The sequence below is a fragment of the Tamandua tetradactyla genome, chromosome 5 (genome assembly GCF_023851605.1).
Source record: "Tamandua tetradactyla isolate mTamTet1 chromosome 5, mTamTet1.pri, whole genome shotgun sequence".
NCBI classification, from domain to species: Eukaryota; Metazoa; Chordata; class Mammalia; order Pilosa; family Myrmecophagidae; genus Tamandua; species Tamandua tetradactyla.
Window position 1 is genome coordinate 28,379,665 of NC_135331.1, and position 13,282 is coordinate 28,392,946.

The 13,282-nt window shown below is 60.9% G+C and overlaps 1 protein-coding gene across 5 annotated transcripts in view; it reads left to right on the top strand.

Annotated features, from left to right (window-relative positions):
• The first annotated feature begins 1,259 nt into the window (after positions 1–1,259).
• TANGO2 (transport and golgi organization 2 homolog) overlaps positions 1,260–13,282 on the top strand; it is a 40,322-nt gene continuing 28,299 nt past the window's right edge. Inside the window, exons 1-2 of one of the 5 annotated variants that reach the window (XM_077160385.1) lie at positions 1,260–1,344; positions 11,315–11,383. In XM_077160385.1, the coding sequence (XP_077016500.1) occupies positions 11,328–11,383 (56 nt within the window). In that variant the 5' untranslated portion in view covers positions 1,260–1,344; positions 11,315–11,327. Of the gene's footprint in view, positions 1,345–5,039; positions 5,786–7,415; positions 9,033–11,314; positions 11,384–13,282 lie in introns of those variants that run through there. The other 4 variants (XM_077160384.1, XM_077160387.1, XM_077160388.1 and 1 more) reach the window with 4 other exon arrangements.

Consider the following 13,282-nt stretch of genomic DNA (forward strand, 5'->3'; position numbering starts at 1 on the left):
GGATGATGGGAGTCTTATTCCCCACCCCAGCCTTCAAAACCAAGTCCCTGTAGGTCAAGTTCTCAATCAAATTGTTCAATGACATGGCATTCCGGAACCTGCTTGGAGCCTCTTTCCCCTGCTGGGCTGCTGTGTCGTGGAGTACAAAGGCTGGCACTCCAGTGTCCTCTGGCTTCCTCTGATCTTTGCTTTTATCATGCCACCATCCCGCTCTTCAACTCCACCCTCAAGTCCACGGTCCACCTGTCCTGGCACCTACTGGGCCCTTAACGGCTTCACCTAAGACCCGCTGGCCCTTGTCACTAGATGCCTGCTGTAGACCGGACCGGCACCGGCGAAGGGGTTCGGCCTGGGTGGAGAGGACCCAACAGCAGCCCTCACCCCTGCCTGCCCAGCGCACCCAAAGGGTCAGCCCCCCCACCTCCCCTGCCTCCCCCACCCCATCACCCTCACGGCCCCTCCTCTCCAACCGCAGCCCTTTAACACGGTCCGGGTTGAATAACTTCGTGTGCACATGGCCTGGCCATCAAGGGCCAGGGGCAGGAGGGACGCAGGGCTGGGGAGCCAGTCCTGCCGTGCAAGCACTGAGCTCAGGTGGGCTCGGGGCACACACTTGTAAAGTGTAGATGGACACACCGCTGGCAGCACCCAGCCTGTTCTTTTCGTCCCTCCAGTACCTGTCACCCTTGTCATGGCAAGAAATGGCATGTATCTCTGGGCCTTTTCCCCTCTGGGCATGGGGCCCCCAGCCAGGGCCAGCCCTCCTGTCCCCTCTCTTGGGTGTCCTCCCTCCAGCCCCTTCCTCGCTTCTCACCCGCCCGCTTGCCCTCATCCTTGGGACTGGGACCTGCACGGGTTAGACTGACCTGGGGACTCTCGGGAGAAGGGAGGGGAGCCCAGGAGAGGAGTGGCCAGGTCCAGGGGCCGGGTGAGACTGTGGTTGGGAGGGAGGGGTGCCAGGAGTGGGAGATGGGTTCCCAGCCTGGAGGGGGTTGGAAAGTGAGCGCCCCTTTTAGGCGCCCAGGGAGGCCATCGGGCAGCCAGGTAACCTGGGTGGGAGGAGCCTAGACCTCAGGAGTGCCCTGGCCGCGAGGGACAGGGCTGGGGCTGCGATCGTCGCGGGGGTGGCGAGGGTCGCGAGCGCGGGGACATCTGCGCAGTCCCGGCAGGGGGGGCACCGGGAGCGACGGCGCGAGCGGCCAACCGGGTGCCGGCTCGCGGCGCGCCGCCCCGCCCCTCTCCGCGCGGCCCAATGGCGAGTGGGCTGCGGCCGGGGGGGGCGGGGCCCGGGCGGTGGCGGCTGCGGGCCTGGCACCCGGAAGTCGGCGGCTGCGGAAACTGCGGGTGAGTGCGGCGTGGGCTCCTGGCGTGCGCTCCTGGCGTGCGCTCCTGGCGTGCGCTCCGTCCGTCCGGCCTCAGTTTCCCCACTCGCAAGACGTGGAGCGGGATGCTGTCGGATCCGGGGAGGCCGGACCCCGCCGGAGCGCTCCCGATGCGCCGGGGGTTGGGGGGCTGGGAAACGGGGCGCGGGGGCCGCGGGCAGCCGGGCGGGGGTGGAGGGAACTCGGCGCGGGGAAACTGAGGCCGGCGGGGCTGGGGGCAGGGTATGGTCCTTGCGGGGCGGCTGGGGCCGTCGTCACGGGGTGATAGCTGATTGCGTCCGAATGGGACGGCCAAGTGCTGGCTCATCCCTGCGCCTGGGCCTGCCTCCGTGCCTGGGGCATCGGACAGCCCCATGCTGCTCTCGGGAGCGGGTCTGGGTGCTCCAGGCCCGGGTCCTGGCCTATCCACGTCCCCTCCTGTGCGCCCCAGCTTCCCCACCGGCCAGAGCGCTGGGTGGTTTGGACCTTGCTTTTGATCCCCCCCTCTGCACTTGGGCCAGCTCCCCTTCCCCTGGAGGGGACCCAGAACTGAGCATGGGGGTCCCGCCGCAGCCCACTCTGTCTGGGCTCACAGCCCCCACCATGGGGCACCACCTGCCTGCTTTCTCCCCCCCCCCCACCCCTTAGCCCCTAGGACTCCTTTGGAGGGGTGTCCACTGGCTCAGGCAATGGAGATTAGCCGTGGAGAACATTCTGGCCAAGGGGACAAATGTGCTCTCAAGGTCATTCTGGCCAGGCCCTCGGTGGCTCCTGGGCCTGGCTCCCAGAAACCTTCGTTGGTGGCCGGCTGGGTGGCGGGGCCGCTGGGGAAGGGCAAGGCAGGCCGGGCCGGGGTGGTGGGCAGTGTGTTGGGTGGCGGGAGCCAGCACAGCCTCTGCTCCTGACTCAGGTCCCCGGGACTCCGGGTGGGGTGGGGCAGTGCAGTGGAGCCCCTGGACCCCTGCCAGCATGGGTTTACAGTCCTCCAGTGGGGTGAGGTGACAGTCCCCTCTGATCACAGCCAATTGCTGTCAGCAGTGCCGGACCGGCCTGTTCCCTGGGCACTGGGCACCCCTTGGTGCTTCCACTGGTGGCTGCTTCCCCATTGGGCTTCATGACTGCTGGGATCATTTACGGTGTCCTGGGGTCCTACTGTGTCCTGAGGTACCTGCTGTGCCCCAGGGCTTTCTTCCGTGCCCACTGTCACGCTCTATGTCGAGCTTGCTGGGGGCAGACCTGGCCCTCCCTCCCCAGCACCCCCTCAATGGGCTCTTTCTGAGACAGCCTCATGGGGACCCCAAAATGGGTTTGGGGAGAGAAACAGCCCCAGGTGAGGAAGCCTGGCGGGCTTCCTGGAGAAGGCCCCTGTCTGTCCCTGACGCTGCAGTCTGCTCGTTAATGATTTGCTGAGTCAGCACAGGAGGTCACAGCAGAGCCCTTGCCAGCCCCACCCCGTGGCAGCCAAAGGTTGCCCTCGTGGATACCGGTGCACCCATCGGCCTGTCTTTTCTCCTTAACTTTTTTTGCATGACAAAAATAACCTGTGCATGCTTTAATATGACCAGGCCAGAGGCAGCCGCTCCCCAGGGCACCTGCCAACATCAGGTGCCCACATGTCCCCCGCTCGAGGCTTGCGGGGGACGCTGCTGGCCTTGTTAGCCCCGCGGACAGTGGTGGCCACAGTGGGGCCGGGCTCGGGGGAGGAAACGAGCGGCGGTGAAAGGCTGATTCGCAGCCCAGATGGCAAAGTGCAAACGCGGGCCTTCCGGTGGGTGGGGGTCGGAGGGCTGTGGCGGGTCTGGCCCCGGAATATTTACAGATGTCCTGCCAATGACGGAACCGCGACAGCAGGTTCCTGTGTGCGTTTGTCACCCCTGCTGGCCGCCACCAGCAGCTGGGGCAATGGGGAAGATGACTCGGTGCTTTTACATTTCTCCAGGGCCGTCCCCAGCTGCCTGCCACCCCTCCTGGGGGGGGCAGTCAGAGGTGGCTGTGGGGGACCCCCCACGTGGGCCGACCCCATTCCCCGCATCTTGCATTTCTGGGCCCAGCTTGGCTCCCGTGTGCCTTGGCAGTTTTGTGCTGAGGCTCGGTGTCCAGCCAGCTCACCGTCCCCTCCTGCTGCCTTGTGCTCAGGCTCAGCTGCACCGTGGGGGGGCCTCAAAGCAGCCCTGGCACCCAGTTCCATTCCCAGCTCCTCTCCCTCCTCTCCCTGCCCACGGAATGTTGTGGAAGCCAGCAGGGGACCAGGGGGGTGTAGTCTCTCCATTTAGGCAGCTTCGGGAGCATACAGTCCATTTTTCTCTTCCCCGCTCCAGGTCTGTCCATGCGGTTCCACGGCTGTGTGCACTGCCAGTGGGCTCAGCTGAGCAGTTGGGGGTCCGGGGGGAGACCTGCCCTCCCAACAGACTGGCCCTTGGTTCTGGGGTCCCAAGTCCAAAGCCAGAGCAGCGGCGAGGCCAGGCTTGGTCTGTGGCACCCCGGCGCTCCTTGGGGTCCCTGAGCTCCTGTCCCTGTCTTGTGATGACGTCCTCTCCTCTTGCTTCTGTGACTTCTTGGTGCTCTTTATGAGCCCCACCCTGCTCAAGCGGGCCACACCTCAATCTTCAGAAGGTCCCTGGACTGTAGGCTCACTCCATGTGGAGGCGAACTTCCATGAAGGGCATGTACCTGGTGGGGTACGGGGGTTCAGCCATGTCCCGAGGCCACTGTGCCAGCAGGTCACAGGCCTGCCCACCTGGCAGATTCGTCTCGGGGACACCATGAGGCTTAGAGACTTCTGTTCTCCCTTTAGTTTTCATCGTAGTAACATATAACGCGATGGTAATTATTTCCACCATGCTGTAAGCAATTCGGCCGTATGGGTTCCCGTCACACTTTTGCAGTACCCACCCACTGTCCTTTATCAAGATATTCCCATCACCCCAAACAGAGACCCCAGACCCATCCTGCATCAACTCCCCAGGCCCCTCCCCACCAGGGCCCGGCAACCTGTAAGCCACTTTTTCTCTCCGTGAATGGTGTATTCCACTCACCACCACAATGTCTTCGAGTTTCCTCTGTGTTGCCGCACGTTGCAGACCTTCTTTCCTTTTTCACGGCTGAGTAATATTCTGCCATGCGAATAGCCCACATCTCCTGTTATCCGATCATGCAGTGGGCGCTTGAGATGCTTCTACCTTCGCACATTTGTGAATAATGCCGCCGCTGTGTACACTGGTGAACACATACCTGCCCGGGTCCCTGCGCTTGGTCAACACACTCCCTTCGGATAAGGCAGCTTCAGGTGGAGGGTGGGATCCGGAGGGAAGAAAGCATTCGCCGCTCATGGAACAGACACGGCGTGCAGGTGGCTTTGGGGGGGCCCAGCCCCGCAGAGCCCAGCGAGGGCTCCGGGCATTCACAGCGAGCTGGGCCGGTGCCACCCTTGGACTTCACGAGTCCACACCCAGGCCCCACCCTGGAAGCATCCCCAGCTGCCTTGCCACACATCGCTGGCTAAGCAGTGGCAACCGGGCAGGGACCCCAGGCCCTCGCCATGTCCAGCAAGCAGAAAGGTTAGTTGAACTTTCCAGATGTGACACCATGCTTCTGATAGCCAGGGCGATGGGGCACCAATCCCAGCCCACTCCTCATGGGGGCTGTGCGGTCAGTGGGTGGTGGTGGGGGCGGCAGGAGGGAAGGTGTGGGGAGCAGCTCTTTGTCGCCGCTGCCCGCAAGGTCGTGGGATGCCGTGGGTGCAGGGCCTCGTCCCCTCCCATCCTTGCCCAGGTCTGTCCTTCCATCACGTCATTTTCTCGCCGCTTTTCTCAGATGGCACGGGGAAATGCGATTCGGGCTTCGTCGGCCTTAAGAGTATTGTCCTTTAAAAAAAGATAATCAGTTTTATTTGCATACCATATAATTCAGCCAGAGCGTATAGTCACTGGCTCCTGGAATGATCATAGAGGTATGTACTTGCCACTCCCATGGCTATGAGAACATTCTACATTCTTCTGGAAGAAAAAAAAAACCCTCCCCTTTATCTCTTCCTGTGCCGGTTTGAAAGGATGATGTGCCCTAGAAAAGCCACGTTTAATCCTGATCCATCTCATGGAGGCAGCCTCTCATTTAATCCCTATCCAGCACTGCAGGCTGGAAACTTGATTAGATTATCTCCATGGGGATGTGGCTCTGCCCATTCCAGGTGGCTCTTGATTGGTTTACCGGAATCCTTTAAAAGAGGAAGCATTTTGGAGAGAGCCACGAGAACCATGAGAGCTCACGCAGCCACGGACCTTTGAAGATGAAGAAGGAAAATGCTCCCGGGGAGCTTCATGAGACAAGACGCTTGGAGAGAAAGCTAGCAGACGTCACCATGTTTGCCACATGCCTTTCCAGTTGGGAGAGAAACCCTGAACGGCATCGTCCTTTCCTGAATGAAGGTAAACCTTTTGTGGGTGCCTTAATTTGGGCATTTTTATAGACTTGCTTTAATTGGGACATTCTCACAGCCTTAGAACGGTAAATCTGCAACTTGATAAATTCAGCCTTTTAAAAGCCATCCCGTTTCTGGTATATCGCAATCCGGCAGCTAGCAAACTAGACACTCCCTGTGATTGACTTTCAGCTCTGCTTTGGTGCCTCTGTTACCATAAATGAAAGTATGTTACAGTGTTTCTGTTAGGTAGCACCTAGTTTGCCTTAGTAGTATTTTCCCCCATGCAACCCTATTGTTAACACCGGGTAATAGTGACACAGGTATGTTTGTTTTAGTTGCAATCGTGCAAACACTATGTTGGTACAACTCGCTGCCGTCATCACTCACTCTGGGTCCCGCTCAGTTTACAGCCTGTCTTCCCTTCTGCCTTCCTTCTGGTGACAGTCCCCATCCAGTCTTCCTCATCACCCATTGCCACCCGCTTCCTTTTTACACTGACCATCCTGTGGCGTGGGGTGTCCGTTTCCAAACCCTTATGCCAGCCTCGTGGGCTATGCCGGGCTCCTCACGCGCTCCCCTGCCGGCCTCTGCCCTCTGCAGCTCGAGCATCACTCCCAGTTGCCACCCTCCTTCTTCACCGAGAGCTGGACCCACCTCGCCGTGGCCAGGCGTCCTGCACGGGGCTGGGGAAGGTGGTGGGTGGAGGCCCTTCTCGGAGAGGGTGGACACTTCCTGCCAGCAAGGGTCCTCGATGGTGCCGCTGAGCAGATGGTCCCGGCTCAGGGCGCTTCCTGGCCAGGGGTCAGTGGGCGGGGGCTGGGGGTGGGAGCTGGGGTGATAGGGTCAGTGGACCAGAAGTGGGGGTGGGATGACGGGATTGTTGGGTGGGAGTGGGAGTTGGGGTGACGGGTCATTGGGTGGGGGTGGGAGTTGGGGTAAAGGGTCATTGGGTGGGGATGGAAGCTGGGGTGATGGGTGGGGGTGGGGCTGGGGTGACGGGTCATTGGGTGGGGGTGGGAGTTAGGGTGGCGGGTTTGTGGGGAAGTGGGGTGCTGAATGGTGCTTTCCTGCAGGTGATGGAGTGGGGCCGGGGGCTGGGCTGCAGTGGAAGAGGGGCTGTTCTCTTCCCAGCTCATGCCGTTGGGTCTTTCTGTCAGGACTTGGGCATGCTGAGGGCGGGGTGTGAGCCCCGGGGGTGCCCGGGCATGCTCCACCTGGGCTCTGTTTGTGTCTGTGACCTCTGCTGTCCCCTTCCCAACCCCCTTGGGGTAAGCTGCACCCCATTCTCCGTCACCTGGTTTCCCACCTGCTTGCTGTTTGCCAGACAAGGGGGCATGGGGGTGAGGAGGGGTGCTCATGTCCCACAGAAGCACCTGCAGGGTGTGGGGCTGCCGTGTGCCCCCTCCCGTGGGGTCAGCTGTCACCCCAGGCCTTGGGGCCATCCCAGGGGGCAGCCGTGGCAGCAGCTCCGTGCCCACCTCCCCCAAGGAGGGCAGAGGGTACAGGGCGAAGGCAGGACGCTGTGCCTGTGCCCGTCCCAGGGGCGGGGTGTTGGGACTCCCTGGTGGGCCTGGGGCGGGAGGAGGGCCAGGCCAGGGAACCCCTGGCTGGGGGCCCGGGACTGGGTGGAGGGGCCGGCAGGCCACGGCCTGGCTCGAGCTGGGGGGGGCGAGGCCTGGAGAGAAAGGCAGTTCCTGACGGTGCCTCCCCAGGAGCTGGCTTTCCTCTGGTCCTTCCCCCCCAATGTCCTCTGCTACCCACCTCCTCCCACGAGCATGGAGCCCTCTCTCGATTCCTGGAAGGCCACCCTGCCTTGGTCAGGGTGGGCAGGGGCCTGGCATCCAGGCACCGGCAGCCTCATCGGGGCCACACAGCCCCAGCTGGGTACAGCCCCCCACCCCGGGCACCTCCAGGTCAGAGCTTCCCCCACTGGGGGCTCCCCTGCCACAGTGGTCAGTGGGACTGCAGTAGGGGTGGGCTGGCAGCCCCCATTTCCCCCTCCCCACAGCCTCAGCCAGCCCAGCTACAGACAGCACAATCTGGTCTTCCAGGATGGTTTTAGGGGTTTCCCCGGGTGAAGGTCCTGCAGCTTCTGGCTGGACTGAGGGTCACTGTAATGGGTGCCAGGAGCTCCACAGGTTGCCCATGAGGGCTCAACACACACCCAGACACCCCTGCCGGCCCTTCTCAGCAGCTCCGTCTGCCTGCTCTGCCCTTCGCCTTAACTTTCATCCACATTGCTCTGGGGCTTTGCGAATCTCCTCCTTGACTTTATCGTTTCCTCTTCCTGGCAGCCGCGTCGAAGCTTCTTTTTGTTTCTTCTCTCAGAGTCGTTCTGTCGTTGGAGCCTGGCGTCCCCGGGGGTGGGCTGCCTGCTGCGCCGTCCTGCTGGCTTTCCCGCATTGTGCCGTGCTCGCTCTGTGCACGACTCTTCTTTTAGCTTGTGGACCACTCAGGCCTGAAAAGCAGCTTGAGAAGCTTCTTCGAGGTCTAGGACAAAGACGTTTTCCTCCAGAGACTCTTCTGTTTGCTCTGAACGTGGGAGCCCCAGGACCCAGCGCTGTGGACCTGGCCATTTGGGGGCGGCCACCTGTGGCCCAGCGTCCCAGGACCTGCTCGCCATTTCTGGGCGTGTGCCAGTTTGAAAGGATGATGTACCCTAGAAAAGCCATCTTTCAATCCTGATCCGCCTCATGGAGGCAGCCGTTTCTTCTAATCCCTGTTCAGTACTGTAGGTTAGAGACTTGATCATCACCATGGAGATGCAACTCACAATTGAGGGAGGGATTAGAGAGAGATGTGACTCCACCCATTCCAGGTGGCTCTTGGTTACTTTACTGGAATCCTTTAAAAGAAGCATTTTGGAAAAGTCTTGAGATACAAGAGAACCACGAGAGCCCACACAGCCAGAGACCTTTGGAGATATCAAAGGAAAATGCCCCCGGGGGAGCTTCATAAGACAAGAAGCCTGGAGAGGAAGCTAGCAGATGTCACCATGTTCACCATGGGCCTTTCTAGTTGGGAGACAGACCCTGAACGTCATCGGCTTTTCTTGAGTGAAGATAACCTCTTGCGGGTGCCTTAATTTGGACATTTCTATTGACTTGTACGGCCTTAGAACTGTAAACTTGCAACTTAATAAATTCCCGTCTTTAGAAGCCGTTCCATTTCTGGTGTATTGCATTCCAGCAGCTGGCAAACGAGAACAGGGCCATTCCTGGATCTGCCCCCCAGGGTGAATCACCCTACATGTAAGTGCTGCTCTTTGGGGGTCCCCATTGAGTTGGGGGAAGGTCTCCTGTTAGCTCTCTGCTCGGGTGGACCCTGGGCCTCGTCTTCTGTCCCCTTTGCCCCTGGGACTGCTGAAGCTTGAGCCCTGGGACAGCCGCTGTGACTGCCGGTCACTCTGGGCCCCATGCTCAGATACGTGGGCCTGGTTCCAGAGGGCCATGTCACCTCCATGCTGCTCTTAGATGCTTCCGTGTTTTCTCTGAGCACCTGGAATCAATTTGAACCAAGAGGGCTGCTCCGAGAAGCCTGCCCCCCGCCCCCCACTTCCCGCGCTCAGGGCCCTAAGTCACCACCGGGTGGCCTCGGGGTGGGAGACTGGCATGGGAACAGCATGGGGGCCACAGGAGCTGGGCTGGGGGGATACAGGTGGTACACGGCCAATACCTGCTTCTTGGCCTGAGTTGGTGATGGCAGGCAAACAGGTGCCTGGGGGAGGACAGGAATGGCCGCGTGCCTCCTGACATTCCCAGTGGCATGTGCCCCCACTTTGGAAGGCAGCACTGGTTTCCCACCCGGCTGTGGCCCCCCCTACAGACACGGTCTCCCCCCATCAAGGTCACCGCTGACTCCCAGGGTGTGCGGACAGTGGGGGCAGGAGACAGCCAGCATCGTGGGGCAAGTTCTTGGCACCCCCATCTCTGTGGGCCAGGCCAGGGAGCGAGAAAGCGGTGCTGGTGGCACAGCCACGTCCTTGGCCACGGAGGCCCACTGTCTGATTGTCATCTACTATGCCCCAGGCCCAGGGTGCCAGCTACTTGGCTTCGGGCCCGGTTGTGGGGGCAGGTCCACCTCTGGGTCAAGGCTGAGGTGGCAGGTCGGGCCGGGAAGCGAGCGGAAACACTGAACCTGAGAAGGTTCCTTCCAGAAATGGGGCGTGGCTGTTTCAGGCTCTTCCGGAAGAGGGAGTGTGGCCACTGGGACTCAGGGCCCTGCCCCCAACGGAGGCTGTGTCCCACTCAGCTGCCTGGGTACTGTGTGGCTTCTCCCTGGCAGGGGTGGAGGCAGCTGGAGTGGCCATGGCCAGGTTCAGACAGTTCAGCACCTGCACTGAGCTTCCTGCCCCAGCAATGGCCCGACTCAGACGTGGGCACAGATGCAGCCCTGGCTGGGGTTTCCACGGCCCCTGCTGTGTGGGATAGGAAACAGGGCACAGACCCTCCCCATCCATGGGGCCCCCGGGACAGGACATCCAGAGCTCAGTGGACTTCCTGGGTGCACACACATGTGCAGAAATGCATGCACAAATACATCCATAGACACAGTTAAGCATGCACAGAAATGCACACAAAACACACACAGACATGCACAAACACATGCACGAAATGCACACCCAGACAGCAAAATCACACATGCACGGAAATGCACACACATACACAGACACACGCATACACACGGGTGCCCAGAAATGCACACAGCCGTGCACAGAGGTGCACACACATGCACAAACACATAAGTGAACACAGACGTGGACACAGGCGCAGAGAAATGCACACATGCACAAAAGTGCACATGAATGCACGCACAAACTCGTGCACAGAAATACACACACAAAAACACATGCACAAAGACCCATGCACAAAAGTGCACATGCAAATACGCACACAAACACGGGCACACACATGCGCTGAAGTCACACTCGGATATGCACACACATACAGACACATGCACAAACTCACATGCCCAGGAGTGTACATGCACAGAAAATGCATGTGCCCCCACTTCAGAACATAGGCATGTGTACACACATAGACACACAGACGTGGCTTACACAAGTACACACACGCACATGAACACACAGGCGTGCATGCACCTAAACACATGAGCACACTTCCCTGTGCACAGACCTTGGTGGACTCACACGTGCGTGTGCACACCCCAGCTCCCCCCCTTTCCCTTATTCCCTGGGCTCTATGTGCCCCTACCAGCAGTGGTGTCACCACTCCACCCCCCCAGGGCACTCCAGAGACCCCCTCCCACCCGCAGGCGCGGCATCAGCACCTCGGTTGGGATGGTGCCTGCTGGGCCCGGAGGCCGCCGGTGGGGGCCGATCGCCCACGGCCACCCCCCCACCTCCTACCCCCCACCCCGCTTGGCCACCCGGGTCGCCCGGCACGGTAGCCCTGAGCATGGCAGCGTCGGGGAGGTGGCTGCAGCCGGCCACACCGGCACACCGTGCGTGGCGGGCGTGGAGTTTTGCAGCTCCCGGCCCTCGGCTCACCTCTCTCCTCTCCTCTCCCCGCAGACCCTCGGGGACCATGTGCATCATCTTCTTTAAGTTCGACCCCAGGCCGGCTTCCAAAAACGCCTACAGGTAAACCCCCGTGCACGCCCCGCCCCGCGGGCCCCGCCCACCACGGCATGCGTGCGACCCCGCCGCCTCCAGGCGGGGGGGGGTCCGAGCGGGGATTCCCACCATTCCCCCACCCCCCACCCCCGCACCAGCTGTACACATCGGGCACACGCCTGTCGGGAGCACGCAGCGGGGGGGGGGGGGCCCACTGAGAGGGTCGAGAGGTCAGGGCGGGGCAGAGGGGGCACGTCCCCTGGGTCCTCTGGGTGGCTTCTGGGGTCTGGGGCCGCTGAGCTGAGGAGCCAGGTCTAGGCAGGAGCCAGGAGAGCAGCCAGAGAGGGGGAGACGCAGGAAAGGGGGCCAGATGCCACCCAGCCCCCCTCCTTCCCCTACTTCCTCTTCATTTCCTCTCCTCCCCCAACTTATCGCTCCTCCCCCACTCCCCTCCTCTTCCCCCCACTTTCTCCTCCTCACCCAGCCCTGCACCCCAGCATTTATCTGCATAGAGAACCAGCCCTGAGATCTAACCCACCACCAAACATGACATTTGAAACCATGCACCAGCGGAACTGGCTTGGGAGCTCTCATCCTTTGAAAAGTCCATCCTGGAAACCATCTGACACATTCAAGCGGCTTCTCCGGGTTGAGTCACTGTGCAAGACTGGACACGAGCCTGTTGCCTGCTGCCAGGGCCCAGGCTGGAGCTGAGGGTGGGCCACTATGCCCTGCCCCTGGCCGGCACACACACGCGCCCACAAAGCTCCCACCCTCCGGGGTGAGCTGCAGAGGCCCTGCCCTCCCCCCCCCCCACTCCTCCCCCGACAGGGAGGCTTGCTGTGGGACATCACAAGCTTCCACCTACTCCTCCTCACTGTTGGAGCAGCGGGCATGGGCTGGGGGGGGAGGGGCTGATGGAGGACTACTCCACCCACCCAACCCCCCAGGTGCTGTGCTGGCATGACTTGCTGGGACTCTGTCCTCTAGGGTGCCAGCAAATTCCGCTGGGGGGATACATCTCCACAGAGATGCCCTGCCATTAAACCACCTGAAGCCATGTGCTGGGCCCCGCTGAAAAAACCCCGGACCCAGACAAGGCAGCCGTCTCTTCCTCCCCAACTCTCCAGCACCCACCCCTGATGGCTGAACATGGCATCGAGAGCGTCCGGCTCTGCTGTTTCTAAGCAGGCGATGAAGGGTGAAGAAATCAGTCACAGCCCAGTGGCCCTTGGCCATGCTGTGTTCCCTGCACCTTCTGCCCGCTTCTGAGCTCCCACATGGCAGCAGGAACAGAACCTCTGTTCCTCTCCAACCAGGGGAGACGTCCTCGTGGGAGGAGGAGTCACTGTGTCCTGCGCCAGCCACATCTGTCACTCCCAGAAGCCACCCTGGCCCTGCCTGATATTCTCTTCCCTAAGATGACCTCCCATCACTCACTTGTAAAATAAAAACGGAAGGAAGGTAACTAGATGGGCAGTAAAGACGATGCCTATAAAGCTGCGGCAGGATGATATCACCCTCTCCTGGGAGCGATCAGGGACTCGTGGCTGGTATCCCACGGACACGGAGACCACAACTAGGCTTCATCTCAGCTGCACTGCTTGTGGCCATTTGTTACACAGCAGTTGATAGCGGATACACCCGGCTTTCGCTTTCCTGGGCCGCTTGAGCAAATGCCGCGTGATAGGTCAGCTTAAACGACGGAACCTTATTCACTCATGGTTTCGAGGTGAAGAGAACGTCCAAATCAAGGCATTGGCAGGGCGGTGCTTTCTTCCCAAAGGTTGGCCTCCTGGGGCAGGCTGCTGGCAATCTGTGACTCCTGCTTCCCCAAGCCAGGCACGTGGTAGCATCTTCTGGCCTCTCCCTTGTCTTCCAGGTTCCACTGATGTGGCTTCTTGCCTCTGGGGCTCTCTCTCTCTC